This window comes from Canis lupus, chromosome 12, assembly GCF_003254725.2.
Source record: "Canis lupus dingo isolate Sandy chromosome 12, ASM325472v2, whole genome shotgun sequence".
Lineage (NCBI taxonomy): Eukaryota > Metazoa > Chordata > Mammalia > Carnivora > Canidae > Canis > Canis lupus.
Genome location: NC_064254.1, coordinates 44,138,606 through 44,163,675, shown reverse-complemented (window position 1 = coordinate 44,163,675; position 25,070 = coordinate 44,138,606). Strand labels below are relative to the sequence as shown.

The window sequence follows — 25,070 nt, the reverse complement described above, 5'->3', positions numbered from 1 at the left end:
CTCCTAATAGTTCTAACAGGATACTGGGAATATTTCCCATAGATTTTATTACAGCCATGAAAAAAAACAAACCAGGAATATGCATGTGGAAATTGAGACGCATTTCAGGCACGTGCTCATAGGGATATTTTAAATTCTGATGTTCCTCTAATGCATCACAATTATGATTAAATGAATCACAGTGTACCTTAAGGAGTTTTCTAGCTTTTTAAAATAATACACCAGAGGGTTTTTTTTAATTCTGTAAAACATTATTTTCCCCAAGTCTAGGAAATATTTTTAAAATTCCAATTTTATTTTTGTTGGATACAGGCAATAATGGTCAACTTGAAAAATTGAGTTGCTAGAGATATAGAAAAGAACTTGGATTTAAGAATTTCTAGTAGTAGAAATTAAGTGAATGGAAAATACTGCAAAAGGATGTCCTAATTGAGTGAAGAATATATTATTTTTTAAAAAAATAGTTTACCCATTACTAAAACATATGTATGTAAACAGGTTAATATTTCTCCAAGTGATTTCAAACTTAAATGCTTACAAATGCATTCATGTATATTCAGTTTTAATTTTTTTTTGTTGCCTTTTAGATCTGGTGCTCCCTCTCCATTAAGTAAGGTAAGTTTGCTGCTTGTTTTGTTTTGACCATTTTAGGAATTTTTGAGTGTACAGTTCAGTGGCATTGAATACATAGTGTTGTGCAGCCATCACTGTCATCCATTTCCAGAACTTTTGCCATCAAAACTGAAACTCTGTATCCTTTCAACACTAATTCCACATCCTTCTCCTCAGCCCCAGGCAACCATCATTCTACTTCCTGTCTCTATGAATTTGACTACTCTAGGTACCTCAAATAAGTGGAATCATCTAGTATCTGTCCTTTTTTGACTGGCTTATTTTACTTAGTGTAATATTTTGGGGGGATTTATTTATGCTGCAGCATATGTCAGAATTTCCTTCTTTTTTAAGTCTGAATAATATTCCATTGTATGTATGTACATTTTCTTTTTCCGTCTGTCAGTTGGTCAGTTGGGTTACCGCCACCATTTGGCTGTTGTGAACACTGCTGCTGGGTGAACATGTAAATGTTCAAGTATGTAAATACCTGTTATTTCTGGATCTTAATCGTAATTTTTTTAGGTTTTTAAGGAAAAGTAAGGTAAAGTTCGTGTATTCTACTTTATTAGTTTCTCAATCCACTGTAGTAATAGCAATGTCTTCTTAGTCTTTTATTTGGACTAAGTTTTTAAGTAGGAGAAATTTTCTTACATTTATATTGCAACTGAAAACAGACTAGTTACAAAGCACATACATACTCTGAATCCCAGCCCTGTGAGATATATAATTTTATATGTGATTGAATGATAAAGAAGTCAGTTGTGATGGAGTGTCTTTCTGCAAGCATGCCTTTTAGATATTCTACTGTAATAATTTTAATAACTCTTTCTACTCCCTCTTTTTTATCATTTTGAATGACAGGATCTGGGTTATCAGTGACAATAATAGTACTTATTTCCCTAGGTCTGTAGCTTACATTTGCCATTGTATTTTTCAGACAAAAATGTAATAAATGTGCTCTTTCCTCTATGACAAATTTCCTTTATGTGATTGCTGTTATTACAGATGTGAAGGATGTCATTATGACTGCACTGGTGGCTCCCAGACACCCTGTACTATGTCAATACCTGGCTGGCTGCCTAAGATTCCCACAGGCACCCCAAGCAAACAAAAAGCTCCCTGGTGATTCTGATAGAAAACCAGGTTTAAAATCATTACATCTATGTGAAAAATTCCGACATATGACTGTAGAGTAGAGTGTGATAAAAATTATGGCATCATTTGGAGTGGTCTGTCTCTACATTTTGGCCAAATCGAATTTTATTGACATTTTCTTTTTCTTAATAACAGGATTATTCTGGTTCTGTTTCCCTAGCTGTCTCATTTCTCCAGAGCTTATTGTTAGAAGGCATTTTTAATGAGGCTCTGAAGACCTTCATTTCTGCATTTATGTTGGTAGATTCATTGTTGTCTTTAAGTTCTCGGTGGCATTTTCATAAACATTACTTATTTACATGTATTGGTTTAAAAAATACTAATTTCTTTTAGAGGAGTTGTCAGTGTCCACTGTGGATAACATACAAATTAAATTTTGTTGGTCCTTTCTATTCCCTTAATAAACTGTCACATCCCACCTGAAAATTTTGACATTTTGGTGGAGAGAAAGGCTTGAATTGATGTTTTTCTGAGCAACGTTATCCATATTGCTCATGTGTTTGTCTTTCCTGATGTGCTGAATGTTTAGCGATTATGTATCTATTGAATTTTGACTTCTCGATTCTGGGACAAATAGGTATTAAACAAATACCATTTCACTCTGAAGACCCCTGAACACTATCTCTTCAGTCCTTTTTCTTAATTTATTATTTTAAAAACTTTCCTTCATTTGGTCTGTTTAAAATTAGATGTCCATTTATAGCAATATCTGATAGCGTTTGGCTGCTCTTATTCTTTCATATCTTACTTGCTATTATATCACACTTCCACTTACAGTAAGTATTGGTGGACTGGTTTGAGATGTTTCATTAATCTTTCTCTTGTAAATGTATGGAGAATTAAATATACCAAATAAAGGAAAATAGGATAGTTTCCTCAACAAAAACCTTAATTTTTAATATATTAACTATTAAGTTCTCTTTTTAAAAATAAACCAGTGGGACAATAAATGTTAGATTTTGTTTCATTTTTTTAGTTTTATCTATTTCATATTAGTGATGGGATATAGTCATGGTACCTTTAAGCTGTAAGTGACTTGTATCTTCTTTATAAATTTTTCTCTGCCACCTGTAAACTATTTTGAAAGTTAGATTTCTAGAATTTAAAGATACCTGAGAAGGCTTTATATGAATTCTAGCTAGAATGCAGAGGAAAAAAATGGCCTTGGTTTTATAGCAGTTATTCCAATTGATAATTGTTTTCATTTTTAGCAGTTAGTAAGATCTCTCCTGATAATTCTATTTAGGAAATAACTATTTAACCTTGATTTTAAATACATGAGTAGAAGTCATTGCCATGTTAAGCCAAATATTTTAAACATAATTTTATATAGTTTGTATTTAATTTTTAAAGTTTAAAACCTGTTTTGGCCAATATTGATTACTTATTACAGTTCTCCATTTCAAATTTTTTTGAGTTTTTTCCTCTCCCACAAGGAGTTACCAAAAAATTGCTGCGAATGCCAGAGGTCTGCAAAGTGGAGGTCCTGTTGCTCTGTGTCCTTTAGATTCACATTTGACTAGAGTGTGTTGTGCATCTTCACTTTCAGTCTTCTCCAGCCACAACTGTTACGTCTCCTAATTCTACACCAGCTAAAACTATCGACACATCCCCACCGGTTGATTTATTTGCAACTGCGTCTGCGGCTGTCCCTGTCAGGTTAGTTCATGAGTATGTTCTAAACCATGTATTAATATTTTGATTAGGTTTTTGTTTTATTTTTATGTATTGAACCCAGATGTTTTCACAAAATGAAATCCAGTCCTAGTAACATGTAATAGTTTGGGCTATCTTTAGGTTCACAAAGTAAGTTTTTTTGCTTTTTCTACAGTTCTTGGGCCTGTATTCTCAAAGCATCAGAAGACCCAAGCTGTAGAAACCTTGGGTCACCTTCTTGCTCACACATTTAGAGAAGGAGGTGGAAGAATGGTACAGATGCTTTGGGTTCTTCTGAAATTGTGAAGAAATGGAAAGTGATTTCAGAAATTAGCCTCTTCTTGTGTGAAATTTAAAGGGTGTCTTACGGCACTTAAAAAACAAAACAAAACAAAAAACCTTCGCAGTTGTGCTTATGAGGAACTCAGACTCTGGTGGTAGGAAGAGACCATCAAGATGTTTCTAATCAGCTTTTATAGCACCTAGAGGTGAGAACAATAGTGAAAAAGTTGGAGATAACTGTGCATTGTGTAAAATCTCAGGGCTGCCTCAGATGAAATGCCAGCTCAAAGAGGCTTCCTCAGACAATAATTTTAGGTCACGTTTTGTTTGCTTCTTTTGTCATGAGAGGATTTATAGTATCCATAACTGATTATGAATGCCCTATATTTGGAGATCTGAATTTTAACTTGAGTGATAAATCCATGTAATGTACCCATGTTAACTATTGTGTGTTACCTCTTACTTGCCTGTAATCACAAATTTGGTAAAGCCAAGTCCTTTTTACCTCTATACTAAGATAAATTGCTTCTTCTAAAAACTTTGATTCAGGTCTTAATCATATGTTTCCTATCCTGGCACTTTGAGAAGTTATATTTATGAAATGGAAATCAAAACTAGGCAAGTTTCAAGTGTTTTTAAATTAAAAAAGAAACTAGAATTCTTCTTCAAAAGAATATTACTTGGAAATCTAATATTTAAAAAAGGTTAAAGATGGAACTGCTATTTATGAAGAAGGGTGGGGACTCTGGGACCCTGTTGGTTTGGTACCTGGCCTGGTAACCTGTAGATTAGTGTGTTTCAAACCTGAATGAAATTCCTGGGGCCATGTTAAAATGAAGATTCTGATATAGAAGATATGAGGTATACCTAATATCCTGTACTTTATGCCATGTCTCAGAATGTTACTAGTTTAAAGACCACACTTTGAATAGCAAAGCTCTAGGCCCCTCCTTGGAACTTTTGCAGATGGAGGAGCTTTGAAAAGCATAGCCCTAACTGAATGAGAATAAAAAATACAGAAGTATTTCAGATGAGGCCTCTATAGGCAAACTTGATGTGTTATAGTTTAACTTAGAAAAAAGGTATATAGTGACTATTCATTTTAGTATTCTTTGCTTCATAAATAAATTCTTAAAGCAAGAATTTTTTTTCTTGCAAAAAAACTTAGAAAATAGAAAAAAAGGAAAAATTACCCATGACTCTCTTACTCCGATACTTTAATATTTGGAGTATGCTTCCTTTTATCACAGTCCTCAAAACCAGCCCTTCAGATTCTACCCAGTGGACATTAATATATGTGATAAAATTCCCCCTTAATTTGAGGCATTTAGGTGTGTTCCCCCCTTTAATTTCTGCCTTATGATTGGTTGGCCCATTGCTTGCAGTATGGTTTACCTATGTTATTGTGTATAGAACAAGAGGTGGCAAACTGTGGCCTATGGACAAAACTAGCCCGCTGTCTGTTTTTATAAATAAAGTTTTATTGGAACAAAAGCACGGTCATTTGTTTATATATTGTCTATGTCTTACTTAATACTACACTGGCAGAGTTGAATAGTGTTAGACTATCTAGCCTACAAACCTCAAATATTTAGCTTCTTACCATTTACAAAGTAGTTTGCCAACCCTCAGTATAGAAGGATATATGCTATACTTTCCAAAGTATTATTCTCTTATTGGATTTAAAATATTGAAAATCTTTGTTTTCTGCATCACTCTTTATTTAAAGCATCTTTACATTATAAAATTTTTAAATCTGATTTTAAAATTGTAATTTCCTTTCAGCGCTTCTAAACCATCTAGTGATCTCCTGGACCTCCAGCCAGACTTTCCTTCTGGAGGGGTGGCAGCAGCCGCAGCACCAGCACCACCACCACCTTCTGGAGGAGCCACTGCATGGGGAGGTGAGTGAAACCAGACAGTTGTGCCATTTTCCTATTCAGTTGTTTTTATTCAGGCTACTTACCTTCACATTGTCCAAAATATTGCTAGAAACTTGGAGAGAAAATGCTGAGAATGGCATCTATTGATTTCAATACATATTGAGAGAGAGGTAGAGAGCCTCTCTGTAGTAGTCATATAGTTTTTAAAAGTTGAAGCAAAGGCAATATTTTTCATTGCTATTCTGAAAATCTGATTATTTTTAGTAATTGGTCTCTAGAGATTCAGACATTAGAGGATTGGGTATTCCTGTGAACTTCTGAAATTACTCAAAGGCAGCACTTCTAATTTTTTTTTAAGATTTTATTTATTTATTCATGAGAGACACACAGAGAGAGAGAGAGGCAGAGACACAGGCAGAGGGAGAAGCAGGTACCATGCAGGGAGCCCAATGTGGAACTCGATCCCGGGACTCCAGGATCATGCCCTGGGTTGAAGGCAGGCGCTAAACCACTGAGCCACCCAGGGATCCCCAGCATTTCTAATTTGATTTGTTCACATGTAGCCTCCTTCCTGGATTCCTTTAAGCCTAAGCTGGTTTTAATTCATATTGTATTTGACTTCAGGCAGTTTAAATATGGGATAGATTCTTGTTTGTGCCAGAAAAGATCCATACTAAACTAACCAGAAGATTCACACCTAAGTGCTTGATGCCCATTTTTATTCATGGATCTTGAAAAAACTTAAACTTTTATAAATATTTTATTAAAAAGTAAATCAAATACAAATATAAAAATAGGTTAATTACTGCATCATTTTCAGTGCTGCACTGAGTTGGTTTTAAATACCTTGCCCTATTGTGCCAAACTATCAAGATACATTTTTTAAGTTTAAAAAGTGATTCATACAACTATAGAAAAACACAGAGGGAATAACATAAGCAATGGGTTGAAATAGGAGGTGCCCCATCATAGCTCCCCAGAGCAAAAATAATTTGGTTGCCATTCATGAGCAAAGTGCCTTTGTGAGAGCTTTGGGATCCAGGTAGGAGGTTGCAAAATGGTAATGGAGCCTAAGATCAGGGAAGGTTGTTTTGAGAGAGCAAGCCTATGCACAGATGAGAGGCTCACCAACCTTGGTCCTGGCTACAGATCCGGAAACACCACCATGCCCCTATGGGTGCATTTATGGTCCTGTTTGGCCCTGGTCCCGCCATCAGGCAACATCTGCCAAGGGACCTAGGAGGATCCATGCTTGCCTTTGCCTTGGGTAATAGGTCTCCTGACCTTGGTCTCAGCTGTGGATTCTGAAATGGCCTGTGACCCAGCTCCATCCTCTCTCAGTCATGGTCTGGGAGCAGTCCTGCCTGCCCAGGAATCCAGCAAGAGATACACCTGCCCATGCCCCCAGAGGCAGGCCCATTGACCTTGGTCCCAACCATGGCCTTTAAGACAACCCTCTGATTGGCTCCAGTTCCACTTAGCTATGGTCCAGGACGATATCTGCCTACTCAGGGACCTAGTGAGAGCCACACGCATCCATGTACTTGCTAACAAGCCCACCATCTGTGGACTCAACTGCAGACCCTGAAAGGACCCTTGTCCCAGTTCCAGCCCTACTAACCAAGGTCCTGAAGGTCCACCCAGGGATAAGGCAGGATACAAACCCATCCAAGCCCCTCGCAAGAGGCCCACCAACCATGGACATCACAGCATATCCAGCTGGTAGGCATATGACCCAGATCCAACCCCACTCAGCTGTGATTCTGTTCTGATGCTCTGGGCAATGTCATTAGCACAGAGCAGGTGAAAGTCTTTACCTACCAAGATAAGTCTTTAAAGACTAGAAGAGCTGTTTACTTCCTCAGATGCACAGACACCAACACAAGGATACATGGATTACAGAGAATCAGGGAATCAAACATGACACCACCAAAGGAAACTAATAACACTAATAACCATTCCCAAAGAAATGGATATCTATGAATTGCCTGACAAAGAATTCAAAATAATCATCTTAAAGAAATTCAGTGAGATGCAAGAGAACACAGACAATAAACAAAGTCAAGAAAATAGTACATGAACAAAATGAATCTAATAAAGAAATAGAGGCCATAAGAAATCCTAGAGCTGTAGAATATAGTGACTGAACTGAAGAACTCAATAGAAAGCTTCAATAGCACACTTAATCAGACAGAATAAAGAAGCAGCAAACTCAAAGATGGATCATTAAGGGATACCAGTGAGGGAAACAAAAAAGAGTGAAGAAAGCATATGGGACCTGTGGATGCTATCAGATGAATATATGCATGAAGGGAATCCCAGAAGAAGACTGAAAAAGATGTACAGAAAGCTTATTTAAAGAAATAATGACTGAAAATGTCCCAAATTATATGGACATGGATATGGATATTCATATTCATGATGTTCAAAAGTCCTCAAGCAAGATCAACCCAAATGAGATACAGTATAATCAAATTGACAAAGGTCAAAGACAAAAAGAAAATTTTGAGAACAAGAGAAAATCCAGTTGTTATATAGAAAGGAACCCTGATAAGGCTATCAGCACATTTCTCAGCAGAAACCTCACAGATCAGGATGATACACTCAGAGTGTGGAAGGAAAAGAAAAGAAAAACTTCAACTAAGAGCACTATACCCAGCAGAGTTGTCCTTTAGAAATGGAAAGATGAAGACATTCCTCTATAAGTAAAAGCTAAGGAAATTCATGACCACTAGACATGCCTTATAAGAAATGTAAAAGGGAGTTATTCAGATTAAAAGCATGTTAAGTAACAACATGAAAACATATGAAAAAGCTGACTGGTAAAGGTAAATCTATGGTCAAATAGTGGGTGGCGGTAGTTAAATCACTTTTAACTATAGTATAAAAGTTAAAAGACAAAAGAATTCAAAATAACTAAAGCTACCATAACTTGTTAATATAAACACAATATTAAAAGATATGACATAAAAGCATAGAAAGTCAGGAGCGGGGAGGAGGAGCAAAAGTATAAGACTTTTGGTTTATTATTGGAGTTTATTATTGAAGCTCAAAATACACTGTTATAACTATAAGCTGTTTTATATAAGACTCATGATAAAGGAAAAAGCCTCTAGTAGATACTCAGAGAGGAAGGAATGAAAGCATATCACTATGGAAGATCAACAAGTCACAAAAGAAAAGAGGAAGAAAGGAAAAAAGGAACTACAAAATGGTCAGAAAACAGTAAATAAAATGACAATAATAAGTCTTTACTTATCAGTAGTTACTTTCAATGTAAATGGATTAAAGTCCCCAAATCAAAGGACACAGATGGTTCAATGTATATTTTTAAAAAGTGAAAACACAGGATCCAACAATATGCTACCTATAGGAAACTCACTTTAACATTCAGGACACACATTGAAAGATGAATGGATAAAGAAGATGTGGTTTATGTATACAATGGAATATTACTCAGCCATTAGAAATGACAAATACCCACCATTTGCTTCAATGTGGATGGAACTGGAAGGTATTATGCTGAGTGAAACTAGTCAATCGGAGAAGGACAAACATTATATGTTCTCATTCATTTGGGGAATATAAATAATAGTGAAAGGGAATAGAAGGGAAGGGAGAAGAAATGGGTAGGAAATATCAGAAAGGGAGACAGAACATAAAGACTCCTAACTCTGGCAAACGAACTAGGGTTGGTAGAAGGGGAGGTGGGCGGGGGGTGGGTGTGAACGGGTGACGGGCACTGAGGGGGGCACTTGACGGGATGAGCCCTGGGTGTTATTCTGTATGTTGGCAAATTGAACACCAATAAAAAATAAATGTATTATTAAAAAATTATTTAGCAGAGAGGGTGAATACTGTATAAAGAAAGGTTGGAGAAAAAAAAAAGAAACAGATGAAAACAGAAACATAATATACCAAAACCTATAGGATGCTGCAAAAGCAGCTCTAAGAGGGAATAATGGTAAATGCTGACATTAAGAAGAAAGATTTCAAATAAGCAATCTAGCTTTATACCTCAAGGAACTAAAAAAGAACAAACTAATCCCAAAGTTAGCAGAAGGAAGGAAGTAATAAAGATTAGAACAGAAATAAATGAAATAGAAACTATGAAGAGAATAGAAAATATCAGTGAAACTAAGAATTGGTTTTTTGAATAAACAAAATGGCAAGCCATTAGCTAGACTAAACAAGAAAAAAAAGCAAAACTCAGAAAATTATAAATGAAAGAGGAAACATTATACCCCGATATTATAAAATACAAAAGGCTATAAAGAGACTACTATGAACAATTATATGCCATCATATTGGATAACCCAGAAAAATGGATAAATACCTAGAAACATACAACTGACTGAGACAGAACCATGAAGAAATAGAAAATCTCCACAGACCCATAATGAGTAAGGAAATTGTAACATGAATCAAAAACAAAGAAAAACCATGACTAAATGGCTTCACAAGTGAATTCTACCAAATATTTAAACAAGAATTAATGCCAGTCCTTCTCTAATTCAAAAAATTGAAAAGGAGGAAACGCTTCTAAACTCATTATCTGGGCCAGTATTACCCTCAGACCAAAGCCACATAGGTCCCCCCCACATGAGGGGGGGGACCCTGCAAGAAAAGGAAATGATAGACCAATAACCTCAGTGAACAAAAAGGCAAAAATGCTCTATGAAATATTAGCAAACCAAATTGATCATGCACAATGATCAAGTGGAATTTATCCCCGGGATACAAGCATGGTTCAATATACACAAATCAGTAAATATGATACATGATATCATAGAATGAAGGATAAAAATTGTATGATCTCAGTGTGCCTGGGTGGCTCAATTGGTTACATGTCAACTCTTGATCTCAGCTCAGGTCTTGATCTCAGGGTCATGAGTTCAAGCCCCGTATTGGTCTCCATGCTGGGCATGGAGCCTACTTCAAAAAAAAAGAAATCATATGATCTCAATAGATGCAGAAAAAGCATCTAACAAATTTCAACATTTGTTCATGATAAAATTCTTAACAGATTATATGCAAAAAGAATCACCATCATAAAGGCCATATATGATGAGCCTGCATCATACTCAATGGTGAAAAGCTGAAACCTTTTTCTCTTAAGATTCAGGACAAGACAAGGATGCCCACTCTCCACTTCCATTCAGCCTAGTGCTAGAAGTCTTAGCCAGAACAACTAGGCAAGGAAAGGAAATAAAAGGCATCTGAATAGGAAAGGAAGAAGCAAAATTATCTCTGCAGATGACATCATTTTGTATGTGTAAAACTGTAAAGACTCTACCAAAAAAAACTATTAGAACTAATAAATGAATTCAGTAGAGTTGCAGGATACACAATTAACATACAAAAATCAGTTGCATTTCTATACACTAACAACAAATTATCTGAAAAAAATGAAAACAATTCTGTTTACAGTAGCATCAAAAGGAATGAAATACTTAGGAATAAATTTTCATTGAAGACATGAAAGATCTGTACACTGAACTGTTAAACACTGATGAGAGGAATTGAAGAAAACAAAGAGAAAAATATTCTGTATTCATGGATTGGAAAAATCAATACTGTCAAAATGTCCGTATTACTTAAAGTGATCTATATATTCAGTGAAATCTCTAGAAAAGTTGTAATGGCATTTTCCCATAAATAGAAAAATAATCCTATCCTTTGTACAGATCACAAAAGACCCCAAGCAGCCAAAGCAATCTTGAGAAAGAAGAACGAAACTGAAGACATGACACTTCCTGATTTCAAACTATAGTACAAAGCTATAGTAAAATAGTATGGTACTGGTATGATAACAGACCAACAGAACAGAGAGCCCAAAAATAAATCCACACACATACGATCAACTAACTTTTGACAAGAACACCAAAAATACAGGGAAATGATAGTCTGTTTAATAACTGGTTTTGGGAAAACTATATCCACATGCAAAAGAATAAAATGGGAACCTTATACCATACACAAAAAGTAACTTTAATGAATTAAAGACTTAAATATAATACCTGAAACCATAAAAACTCCTACAAGAAAACAGAGAAACTAATCTTTTTAGACATTGGTCTTAGCAGTGATTTTTTTGGATAGACACCAAAAGCATGGGCAACAAAAGTGAAAATAAACAAATAGGACTATATCAAGCTAAGAAACTTCTGCACAGTAAAAGGAACAATAAAATTCAAATACAACCAACAGAAAGGGAGAAAATATTTGCAAACCTTGTATCTCGTATGGAGTTAATATCCAAAATATGTAAGGACTGAATTCAATAGCCAAAAAAAAAACAAAAAACAAAAAACAAATAACTTGATTTAAAAATGGGCAATGGATCTGAATAGACTTTTTTCCAAAGAAAACATACAGATGGCCAATAGATACATGGAAAAGTGTTCAGGATCATTTATCATGGAAATGCAAATCAAAACCATAATACCATATCACCTCATACATGTTGGAATGGCTATACCAAAAAGAAAAGAGATAGCAAGTACCGATGAGGGTATGGAAAAAAGGGAACCCTGTACACTGTTGGTGGGAGTGGAAATTAGTATAGCTATTATGGAAAACAGTATAGAGATTCCTCAAATTAAAAATAGGACTACCACATGATTTACTAATCTTACTTCTGAATGGATACACACACACAAACACACATATCAGAGATATCTGTACTCCCATATTCACTGCAGCATTATACACAATAGCCAATATATGAAAATAACCTAAATGTCTTTCAGAGGGCAAACAGAGAAGGAAAATATGTTTTATATATATGTAAATTCAGTGGAATATTATTCAGCCCTTAAAAAGAAGGAAATCTTCCCATTTTCAAAAGCAGGGTGAACATGTAAGACCTTATGCTAAGGGAATAAGCCAGACATAGACAAATATGTATGATCTCACTTGTATTCTGGAATCTAAAAAAGTCAAATTCACAGAAGCAGAAAGTATATTGATGGTTGGCAGGGGATGGAAAGTAAGGCACAGGATGGGGAGACATTGATCAAAAGGCACAAATTGTCAATTATAAGATGAGTAAGTTCAGGAGATCTAATGTATGGCTTGTGACTGTAGTTAATAATACTGTCGTTTACTTGAAATTTGCTGAAATCTTAAGAATTCTCACCATAAGAATAAAGATAGTAACTAAGTAACTATGTGAGGTGATGGCTGTGTTAGGTTGGTTGTAATAATCATTTCACAATGTACATGTATGTCAGATCATCACATTGTACATCTTTTTTTTTCTTCCCATTGTACATCTTAAATACATACCTCAGTAAAGCTAAGGTAGGGAAAAGAAACAACACAGGTGAAAAGACAATAATTTGCTGATGAGAAAATCAGTAAGATTATAAAGATGGTTCAGATAATGTTTTGAGGGACTTGGTATTTATCCATGTTTGAAAAGGAGTGCTAGAATAACTTAACTAGGTTAAATACAAAACTAGTTAATGTTCAATAGGGCAATAAAGATCGTATCTTGAGGTTATCTTCTCCCAGACAGAATATTACTTGAGTCACTAGTAGGCAAGATCTGTAGCTTTTAATATGTCATTTTGGAATCAGAATCCTTAATTAACTTTAAATTTCCAAAGTCATATAAGGTTGCATTCCCATAGATAATTAAATAATCCTAGCTTGCTAAACAGTGTGTCAGTAGGACATCAGAGCACAAACTATGACCTCTTGATTTTATTTCCAAGTTGTTTTGACAACAAAATAAACAACAGGTAACCAGTCCTGCAATAAATTGCTAATTATAAATATGAGCATTTTAAGTATTAGTGGTTTTCCACTTTATTTTTTTTTTTTTTTTTTTTTATTTTTTTTTTTTTTAAATTTTTATTTATTTATGATAGTCACAGAGAGAGAGAGAGAGAGGCAGAGACACAGGCAGAGGGAGAAGCAGGCTCCATGCACTGGGAGCCCGATGTGGGATTCGATCCCGGGTCTCCAGAATCACGCCCTGGGCCAAAGGCGGGCGCCAAACCGCTGCGCCACACAGGGATCCCGGTTTTCCACTTTAAATATTTAAACCTTCTGTGTTGAACTCCCATGCCTATAGCTATCAGTTTTTTTAAATAAAACTGCTCTTTCAACTTCACTTAACTTTATTAAATTTTATTTGGTAGAAGGAAAGTATTGCTGCTGAGATTTTATAAGTACACTCTTCTGGCTCTCATATTTTCATTCTGAGTTTCATCTTTCCGAAGTGTTTATTTCAATTTAATAATTTATTTTCATTACCACAGTATCTTACTACAATTAATTGTATTCTCTGGTTCATTTAAAATGCTTCAAATCCATATCTTTAAATCAGCCTTCTTCGGTCATAATTTCATATAAATGACTTTCAGAGAACTTTTATAATTTAAAACTTAGTGTTAATTATAATTTGTGGGGCCATACAAAAATATTTTCAGTTTTATATGAGTGTATTAAGTCCTTAATTCTGTCAACTATTTCAGTCAATATGTATTCACACTAATTTTTAGAACTTACCGAACATTTAGTGATTTACCTAGAACTTTAATGAATAAACAAACAGTGAAACTGTAAACAATCCCCTTTCACCTTATTCTTTGGCATGAAATCAAAGAGGAATACTTCTTCTTTTCTTTTATTTTCTTTTTTAATTATGTACCAAAAGACTGCCAAGTAAAAAGATAAAGCTAGGTGAAATCTTTTAAAATTTCAGTGAAACATTTCTATTCATTTCCATCTTCAGGCACTTTTTGCCAAGTTACAGTACTCTACAGGATAAGTTATAATAACCAATTTCATTAGAATACATTTCAATCTTGTTAGAAATAAGTATTGGTGATTGAGGCATTAAGATAGCAGTGGATATATAGGAAAGCAGAATAGTGTGGTTTTAGTCAGGGCTGTTCAACAGGGACATGCAGTTTATGGCTTGCTCAAAGGCTGGACAAGAGGAACTAAACTCCAGCCTGCTTTCTGAGAGTCAAGCTGTGAGCCTTTTCTTCCTTAAGAAAGAAGTACTTTTCTTTTCCTAATCTGCCGTTGCTGAGACAGCACTTTTTTATATAGTACAAAGCTCCTGATAGACTAGCAGAACCTTGGCTCAGGGCCTTATGGTCACTTTTTGATAATTAGAGAATGTTAGTATTCTGTCTCAAGAAGATATCTGTAACTGCAGTATTTCATAGTAGTAGAAAGTCAGGTAGAGAGAAAAATACTAATACATTCTCTAATTCCTAAGCAAAATAGTAAAAACTATAAGCCTTAAGAAATTGAAGTAAACTTGTATAATATGAAATTCAGAAATATTATTAGTTACCTTCAGCTTGCATTTCTCCTATAGATATCCAGTAGTAATTGAATGTGATGCTAAATTGTAACAGATATGTTTTGGCTCATTTGACTAAGCAAAAATAAATAAAATCACTTTCTCAATCTTGTTTGATAAAATCAAGCTGCTTCTATTATTGAAGCGCATTTTAATTTTGTATAACCTGACAGCAAAATATAAACCTTAAAACTCTTCAGACCTATTTGGATATTCTTATCTGACCATAATGCTAGTAAGAAGATTCATTTTACAGCAACCATTGGCCACTTCAGGTGTTCATAAATTTCTTTTAAGGGTTAGAGGCATTGAAAAATATTGCCATTTTAAGGGACAAATTGTAAATGATATTTTCCTGTTGGTATAAGACAAACCAAATTTTAGCAAATTCATATTTTAGTAAACCTAAGGTAAATAATGTATATATGAGTTGCATTCTGTGGGCTGATAATGAACATGTTTGAAGAAGACAGAGCATTTTTTAAATCCCTACCTTTGGGCTCATAATAAGGAGAGTGTTTTTCTCTTCATAGTAAATTCATCTCTCCGCACAAACAAGTGAGTATGTGATGTATTTCTACATATCTTAGAAGTGGGAAACAGATAATTTCTCATTATAAATACTTGAGGTGAAATTTCTATTTTCTGAGAAATACAGAATTCCTCTTAGAGTTTTACTATAATTAGTTGACCTAATTAGGGTTTATTAGAATTAAGAGACCTAATAGAAAGTAATAACCAAAGTGCATGTGAAGGCTCATCATTATTATGTAATCATATGACTTTAATAGTTTACATAGGGAATATTACCCACAATACAAGCAATTTTAGTGACCTATATTACCATTTGGTTGTTAATTAAATTTGGGGGGATATCTATGAGGTGTTTTGGAAACATGCATATGTTACACACACATATAGAAAGATTTATAGAAGCTTTGAAATGCATAGTTCTATAATGAAAATTATAACTTGACTTAAATGTTACCTATTGCTATTATTACGATTAGCGAGCATCTGATATTCTCCAGATATGGTGAGCACTGAAAATTATATTAACACATTTAATCTTTATAATAACCTAAGAAGTTTAGCTTCGTATCACTGTAAAATTAGATATCCTTATTAATTCAGTGTAGTTTTGTTTCTTCAATTACAGTGAATATTTTCTAGAATTTCCATAATGCAAAAAAATATTTCTAATTATGTACTACCTGCCAGTGAATTGAACTCTACTGCTGTGGGTGTTGGGCAGGGGGAGGGCTTATATAGTTTAATTCTTTATAAAAAGTGTTGGCTTTGAGAATAATAACTGTTCCCATCATCCTGAAGTCGGGCTTTCTTTTATAGTAGGGAAAATTCTGCATAAAGCAAGACATAAGTAACATAAATTATATTTCATCCAGAAAATTAAGATTTCAGAGACTAAATCCTGTGGCAAAAGTTTCCAACAACAGTTATGCACCAGTATGTTTAATCATACTAATACGTTTCCCTAGGAAATTATACTTCCCATCTTTCATCATATTGCAGCAAGTTTTAGAACTCTCCATCTGAATAGAACACTAGTCAGAAACATGTGTTTTTAAAAGCATTTTCATCTTTTATACTTTTAAAAAATATTTGTTTCTCTCTCCTTCTAGTATGTGTGAATAGTCTTCTTTCTCACTTACCAAATGTATGAAATAAATTGTCCATTCGCTGTCAAAGACAATAGCAGGTTTGAAAACTGTTAAATCACATGGCTCTTAGCTCTTCTGCTAAGTCACATTGCATCTTGAATTAGCCACTGATAAAGCAAGGCTAGACTCTCTCTCTCTGTGTCAGAGAATAGAGAAACCAAGTCTGTCTGGCTTTTGATCATCCACTTTGGTTTCTAATTAATATTTTAGGATGGATGACTATAGTTAACAGTTGTATTGGGCCTGAAACTGTTGGTTTGAGGAATTATTGGAAGGACCTTCTGTTTCTCAGGATTTGGGACCTGATCAGCTAATAGCTCCAAATCAACATAGCTCCTTTTGCCTGGTGTTGATTAGGCATACATTCTAAAATTTAAAAAAAAAACTGTTTCTAATGTGAAGTACCCTGTGTGCCAGAATTTTTTAATGTTGTTATGAAATATATGATTTGGTTCGGAAGAGCCTTATCTTAGTGTATCTATAGAATGCTTTATCTAATATTTATCGGGTTTGCAAATTGCATAAATGAATGTGGCCATATTTTATGTCAAATTTATGGGTCTCAGTTTTTTAAATGTCTTCTAGAACTTTTAATTTCCTGAGTTCTCATAATTGTTTTTAAGGCTCTTTAAAAAAATAGCTCCCTAATGAGTTCTGATGAAATTTAATTTCCAGTAATATTCATGAATCCAAATATGAGCCCTGGAGTCTATCACAGGACTGGGAATACAAGAATGCTCTTGGACACTCAAAATGTTTCACCTAAAGTCATAGTTCAGTTAAGAATTACCCTTCCTAGGCTTTTTTTTTTTTTTGTATATTTTTTATTGGTCCTAGGCTTTTTATTTAGGATGCCAACTGTAATCCCATGTTGAACCTTAAGAAAGTATGCATCTCCAAAAGGAATGCAGACTTCAGAAGGCCTGAAAAGTTTGGATGCTACACAATCTATCACATTCATCTTAAAAATAATTATCATATGTTGTCACAAAATGTTTATAAACAGAAAGATTACCTATCAAATTGAAAAGCATCCAGTAATGTGAAATTTGTGAAGACAAAAATCATGTAGGTTAGGGTTTCTTTTCCCCCTACCCTCTACACTTGCACTCAGGGTTGTTGTTTTTTTTTTAAGATTTTATTTATTTATTCATGAGAGAGAGAGAGAGAGAGAGAAGCAGGCTCCATGCAGGAAGCCCGACGGCTGGACTCGATCCCGGGTCTCCAGGATCATGCCCTGGGCTGAAGGTGGCGCTAAACCGCTGAGTCACCTGGGCTGCCCTGCACTCAGGTTTTTTACTACATTTGGCATGTTCTATATGATTAGACTATAGTTATCATAAGGCCTGCATTTATTCTGTGGTATTCTGGACTGAAGTAACACATCAAGTATATGATTATAATAAAGTTTAATCAACTGCAGTTTCTTATGAATTCATATTATAGTACAGAGTGAAACCAATCAAAGCAGATGAAATGGTAAATCTGGCAAGAAATAAATTGAGTTTGTCAAAGTCATTTAGAGCTGACTTCAGGTAAGTCTCTTGACCTTGCTTGCTCGCCATTTTCCTATGTATAATATAATAAGAAGCTTGGTCTAGAGGATCCCTGTGGTCCCTTCCAGCTCAAACATTCCATAATAATAATAGGTAATACATTATTTTGTAATTGCAAGTGGTCCAGAAAGGTGCATAAAGCTAAAATGTCTTCAGTTAGTACCTCGCCTTGGACATTAGTGTGGTTGCATGTTTCAGCTTTCTCTCTTATTTCTTCATATGCTGACATATAATGGACATCAATAGACCTCTTGGGAGAGGGTGAGTAAAGCTTTATTTTAAACTTGTGTTTTTGAGAGCCTTCTGTCTCTTAATGACTGTCCTTATTTGATCATTTGGAGCCTGGTATATCTTTGTCCTTTCCTCTTCTTGTCTCTTGTTTGTTCTTTGTCTATGGTGCAACATAGATTCTCTGGCTGCACTTTCCTCTGTTCCCTCTGAAGCACAAATTTCAGATCCATTTGCACCAGAACCTACCCCTCCTACTACAACTTCTGAAATTGCAACTGCTTCAGCCTCTGCCTCAACTACTACAACTGTCACTGCTGTCACTGCTGACGTGGATCTTTTTGGAGGTTAGTCAGTCACATCACTGTTTTGTCCTTTTCCTGCCAGGTTTGCTAAAATCACCTTAGAGTTAAGGTGCTTAAAAATGTTTATATTACATAACAGCATGTCAGTGTTTAACAACTTTTTACATGTTTCTTCATATATATTTATCTTCACTTAACTTTATCAACTTTATCTTCACTTAATTTTAGTGATTTTAGAGTAAAGATTGTAATGCATTAGGCCCATTTGATTTTTCCATTACTTAAAAGTGAGGATTTAAGTTGCTATTAGAACCCTTACCCCATATATGCTCCTGCCCCACAGTATCAATATAAAGGTGATACCCGATCTCTGTATCATATTTAGGTTTGACTTTTTGACCATAATCAAACTGGCTGAATGAATAATACTTGGAGAATATGGAATGAGAAGTCCTGGCTTAAGTTACTTTTTAAGATGTAAGACAAAAAAAATCATCTAAGAGTAGTTCAGATTTGGATGTCTCTGAAGAGAGTTTAGGGATATGCCCATTTTTGTAACTGTAAGCTTGTTCTGTACAAGCAAAAACTTGGATCATCTTTGGCATTGGAACTCTGAGAGATCATTTGATACAACGCTCAAAATGCTGATTGAAAACAGGTTTAGATCAGGATTTGAAATGATTGCCTGAAAATATACTTCACATGCAAATATAAATTCTGACAGTGTTGACTTACAGCTGTGAAGTTAAGTCAGGTATCCTAGACTCTGGCAGTATTCTATGCCTGGACCTGATGAACCATCTGAAGCGAGTGTATTTACATATTCCCATCTGAGTGGTACTAATGTCCACACCTGGAGAAGTGCTCATATCAAATATATACATCGAGTAGTGTTATAGTCATCATAGTCTTGTATTTCTCCATTACCATATAACATCTTTCCCAGGGCATTTTGAGAATATGGTAAAGAAATTGGAGGAGGCAAATGATGGGGAGAGCAGGAGAGATTTGGCAAGCTCTGGTGGAGTTAATATATTCCCCTGGGAGCATATACTTACACACTGCCACATACCACTGTGCTACCTGCCTTGCCCCAGTCTCTGAGCTTTGCCAACATTGTCTAAGACAAGGAGCACTCAGCTGGACATGACATTGTTGCCACTCATTCACACGAGGAAATTGCTGCTGCCCTGCTGCACTGCCATTCCTATTATAGGAGAAAAGTGTTTTTTTTTAAAAGGAGAAAGGGGTTTGCAGGCTCCTCAGTATTTTGTTAAAAATAGTGAACCACTAGCAAAAGTTAGTTTTTCAGTTATGCATCTGTAACTTCTGAGACCAAAAATTAAATTTTTAGCTTAAGTTTGTAAAATCAACTTCTTTACCTCCTCTCCGCCATCCCCTCCATTTGTATTGAGGATGGGTGGTTTCTCATAGGCTTATATTGACAGAAAAACTTCAAGGAAAATATGAACAGAATGGATAACTATTTCATGCTTAAACATTTCTAGATCTTTAGCTATTTAGATTTTTGTTTTTCAGTCTATTTGTAAGAAACTTTTAATTGCCTTTAAGAAATCAGTCAACTCCATCTTGCTTCCCTCATGGCTCTCTAGATTAATAACACCCAATATATTGCTTTGAAATAGTCTTTGTGCCATCATGCTGTTTGTGTTGATCACTCATTACAGATGTTTCTACATTCATCACGCAGAAAAATCCATATGTTTGTGAACATTTTTTTTCTATCCTGAAATACAAATTTAAAAGACTAATACTAAAGAAAACAATATAACTTAATACCAAAGAATGGAGCTCTCCTTGTGATTTTACCAATATCCTTTCTAGTCATCTGGCTATAGGTAAAGTGAGTACATCTATAAATCTTGTCACAGTTATTTTTATTGATATGGATAGTCCCATAAACTGTCTTCTAACCTCTGATAGCTATAAAATCTCTATCATTTATGGTCAAGAGTCTATATATGTCACTTCCTGTTATGTAGTTTTCAATGATATTCCCTAATTTATTTCATGCTCTTTATTGATTTATATGGAATCATTTAGAGATGGGCCATGCTGTGTGGCCATTTTTTTTTCTTATTTTTTGTCACTGAAATCAGTAAGTGATAGAACTCTTAAATACAGTAAGGGCACCGCATATTTTGTTTCCATGACTTCAAAACATGTGCTTTTGAGGTTTTATCTAGTTTGTACAGCAGTACTAAATAGATATCTTTAGAAATAAGTTAAAGATACTTAATTTCTGAAAAGTCACTGATTAATTTCATGAATATTAAATATAGAAACATTGAAATTTTCTGTGTATTCTCATTACAAATTTGAAAAATAGGAAATATTATTTTTAAATATTCAGATTGATACCCCACATAACATTTTAGTTCAATGTAAGTTATTAAAAACTTTTTTTTCAGAAACATTATATTTATTAAATGCTTTATCTGTTAAAGTGAACTTTTAAGAAAAAATCTATTTTCTGTGGTCAGGCAAACCACCTGCAAGATAGTATTATGTTTTTAAAAAATCAATAAAATGTACAGATATTGATAAAAGATAAACTTCCTTAAAATATCCTATTTTTCACTTATGAAAACTATACTAATGGCAGTATATTAGTTTGCAACAACATAGGGTTTTTTTAAGTACTAGAAATGCTAAATTGATACTAATTCCTCTACACATTCACCAGGTTACCCTTTTAACCACCTGAATCAATTTGTGAACAAGCTTTCATGAGGACATAGTTGGTGAGCATGAAACCACGTGGCTCAAAAAACCAGAGAACGTTAACTCACAAGCCTTTCATTTGCACAAGGTGGTTGACAAACTAAGTTAATCTTCCTTGTAACCAGTACTTAAACATAAGCACTTAAAAGTAGATTTCATGTAAGAGTCTTATAATCTGGGAACTTTGAGGAAGACTAGAAGGTTGACTTTCAGGCTATTGACAATGATTGAAACCTTTGTGCCAAATACATAATTTAAAGATGGTTTGTGCCTGGGGAAGATGGAGAGCATTCAGGCTGGGGAAAAATCACAGCTATTTGAAATTTTTGGAAAGGTAGTCACATGTTTAAAAAATTTAAGAGAAAATTCTTCCTAGATTGCTAGAGGGGAAAAAAAGACTGGTTTGTAGCAATGTCAGGGAGACTGTTTTGCTGGGGAAGGTCTGGACTGGGTTTATAATTGTAGTACAGCAGGAATGTGCATTTCCAGGAAATAGCACTGGTCGAAAACAGGCAGAATGTAAAAATGAATTGCAAATGGGAAACAAGGGAAAGAGAACTTGATTGGAAAGAGCTTAAGTCTTCAAAACTGGAAGCATAATGCTGCCTTTGATAATGAAAGAAAGCTAAACAAGTTCTGTTAAACAAGTTCTGTTTTTATTAATAAAAAAAAAAAATGTATTCCCTCTCACAGTTCTGAGGCAACTGAGCTCTTCTAGACAGTTCTCATTCCAGGCCTTCTTCCTGGCTAGTCAGGCAGTGACTGGGACTGGGGTATTCTGCAGTCTCACTTATGCAAATCTCTCCCTCCTGGCCTGAGAAGACTTAGCAGATAAAACCTGGAGCAGCTAGGCTCCTGTTTTTAAGAGAAGTTTTGATGGGACTAGATAAGTTTATAATGTTTAGTTTTAAGTAACAGGAGAAGCATTAAAAGGAGATGTCTTGCTGACAGGGAAGGAAAAAACCTCTTCTGAGGACATGGTTACAAATTTGGGTTTCACTCACTAAAACATGGATAATCGAAGAGGCTAGCCCATGGATATTTATTTGACCCCCCAACACTGATGTAACTGGTGTTTATTCCATCCTACAAAGACGAAATAGTATAGTGTGCCATGGTTCATGACAATGTGGCATGGTAGTTAAACACACAAACCTCCACCAAATCCTGACTCCACCATTTGCCTGTTTTGTGAACTTGGTCAAGTCACTTAGACTTTGTTCTCTTTTCCACAAGGTGGAGATAATAGAACCTATATTGTGAGATACTTACAGGAATTAAATTTAATAATGTACATAAAATATATACCCAGTGACTGGCACATAAATACTAGTGACCGCTCTTCCTGTTTTTACTAGTTCTAGTATTATTAGCCTCGGTTCTAGGTTTTACGGGAATCAAAAGAAAGAAAACAGACCTGACTTGTGGCAAAATACTTTCAAGCCCTACCAGCTTCCTCTTATGGTCTCTTGTGTACTGCCACAGCTCTTAGGGTTTTCAGATTGCTCTAAGCCCTCTATTACAGTCTTTCGCATTGCATCTGGGGAAGCAAGCCTGGCCTATCCACACTCCAGTTTTATGTGGCCTCTCCCCGGACAGATCTCTACTTTTCAGGAATCATACTCCCTTGTGTAGCTGAGAGCTGAGAGAGGCAAGCAGATCAAATAAATCTGTAAGATAAGAACAACTAACTGTCTCGTATCTTCTAAAGATATTTGTGTTTTTGTAAAGGACCTTTTAACCCAAGTGTCCAATTAGTGTTTGTTGTTCCACTTAGTGCTGGGCCTCAGGACAAGAAAGCAGGAAAGTCTGTTTCATACTCAGATCAGTTTGGAACATGCTGGGTTAAATTCAGAAACAAGTGCCTTGACTGTAGAACCACCTACAGCCTAATGTATATTATATAAATCTCCAATAAAGGGGATATACTGTGTAGAATTTTACAAGCATACTTGAAAAATTATTTTTAACGACCCGAGGAACAGTGTTGTAGGGGGCACTTGTAGATATTGTGGAAGGCGGCAGTATTTTAGAATGAGAAGTCTAGCAGGTAAGTGGCAAATTCTAGGTGGGTATTTCCAGGAGTTTCTTCTGAGCAAATAATACTAATGATATCTTCATTCTTTTGTACTTTTGAACTACAGAATCTCTTTGAAAACTCCAGGAGTTTTTACCAAATTAACGTGGTTTACTGGCAAAAACACATTGGGTGTTGTTTGTACACATCAGCCATTTATATATTGGGCATTTATAAACTGGGGCTGCCTATATGTTAATGGATTTTCTGCTTAAAAATAGTAATATGCTTATAGTCTTAAAGCACGGAACTATGTTTTTAGTCTGTTGAAAATAGATCATTTTCCAAATAATGAGAGCAATGCAATATTTGAAAACAGTGATAAATTTAAGTTGAAATGAAGGCATTACAGTGTCATTCCCTAATTTTGTTATCTATTTCCTTAAATCCTTGGTGTATATGAAAATGTTTTTCAAGGATAGCAAAGACTTAACTTTTATAAATACTTAGTAAACCTTTCATGTTAACAGTGTAATTTTGCCTGTACTAGCCCATAAAATTTTTTTTAACTAATTACTTGTTTACATTACCATCATATGTTTAATTTTCTTGACATTAAACAAGACATCTATATTTGGTAGAAACCACAGTCAGAGACATCATAGTAACATAGTGAATGAGTATTAGCTGTACATGAAAGATTAATGTCTTAAATCACATAATAAGGTTATTTTTGTGTTTTAATTTTCACATCCATTAATTTTTAATGTTACATAAAACATGCTTCTCAGAGCCCTTATACAATAAGACTTTTGTTACCCGATGGATCCTAATAGGCTTCAGCAGTATAAACACCGTACCCCTTGCATGTAACTAACACGAAGGAGCGCAAAGTATTATGATTTTGTGACTGCCAACAGTGCATGGGCCATAAGAATGCATTTGAAAAAAATCATGTTGTATAAGGGAGCCTTTTTCGCAATTTAACTTGGTTCTTTTACTATATTTTCTTCTCTTTTTATTCCTTTAATTTCTGTTATTTTAAAAACTGCACACAAGATGCCTTTGCAGCTTCTCCCGGGGAGGCCCCTGCAGCATCCGAAGGGGCCGCCGCACCAGCTACCCCAGCCCCCGTAGCCGCAGCACTTGATGCATGTTCAGGAAATGGTGGGTTGACAGTCATGAGCAAGTCTGTTGTTTTTCTGTCCTGATGTGAAACTCCTATAGTGAGATGTGGCAATATGTTTTTCTAACTTTCATTTCTTCTTGAGTATAAAGTATCATTCATCATAACTGAATAAATAGTACCGGCACTTAAAACATTAAGACAATGAAGTGCATACTTATCAAAATTGACAATTTCTCAAGATTGACAATTTTTGTCAGTGCAAGTATGCTCTCTTAATGTTTTTTGTCCTCTGCTTTTGTATCGTACTCTTTTGTAGCACTGAGTTCTAATAAATAGGCATATTTTAATAAATTTTCAAAGCTACCAAATTTCCCAGATTGAGGATTTGAAGAATAACAGTCTCTGATCCCAGATCATAGGCTAATCTTTACAGTAATTCATAGCATTTCAGTTTCTTAACTTGTGTTACCTACTAAATTTTCTTTTTTT

At 34.9% G+C, this 25,070-nt stretch overlaps 1 protein-coding gene across 14 annotated transcripts in view; it reads left to right on the top strand.

The window, feature by feature from the left end:
• Positions 1-25,070, top strand: part of SNAP91 (synaptosome associated protein 91) — a 139,874-nt gene that overhangs the window by 77,538 nt on the left and 37,266 nt on the right. For 8 of the 14 annotated variants that reach the window (XM_025444874.3, XM_049092310.1, XM_049092311.1 and 5 more), the window contains exons 11-16: positions 588-615; positions 3,320-3,429; positions 5,494-5,612; positions 18,404-18,418; positions 18,565-18,732; positions 24,512-24,619. In XM_025444874.3, coding sequence (XP_025300659.3) covers positions 588-615; positions 3,320-3,429; positions 5,494-5,612; positions 18,404-18,418; positions 18,565-18,732; positions 24,512-24,619 — 548 coding nt within the window. Of the gene's footprint in view, positions 1-587; positions 616-3,319; positions 3,430-5,493; positions 5,613-15,452; positions 15,497-18,403; positions 18,419-18,564; positions 18,733-24,511; positions 24,620-25,070 lie in introns of those variants that run through there. The other 6 variants (XM_049092318.1, XM_049092315.1, XM_049092312.1 and 3 more) reach the window with 4 other exon arrangements.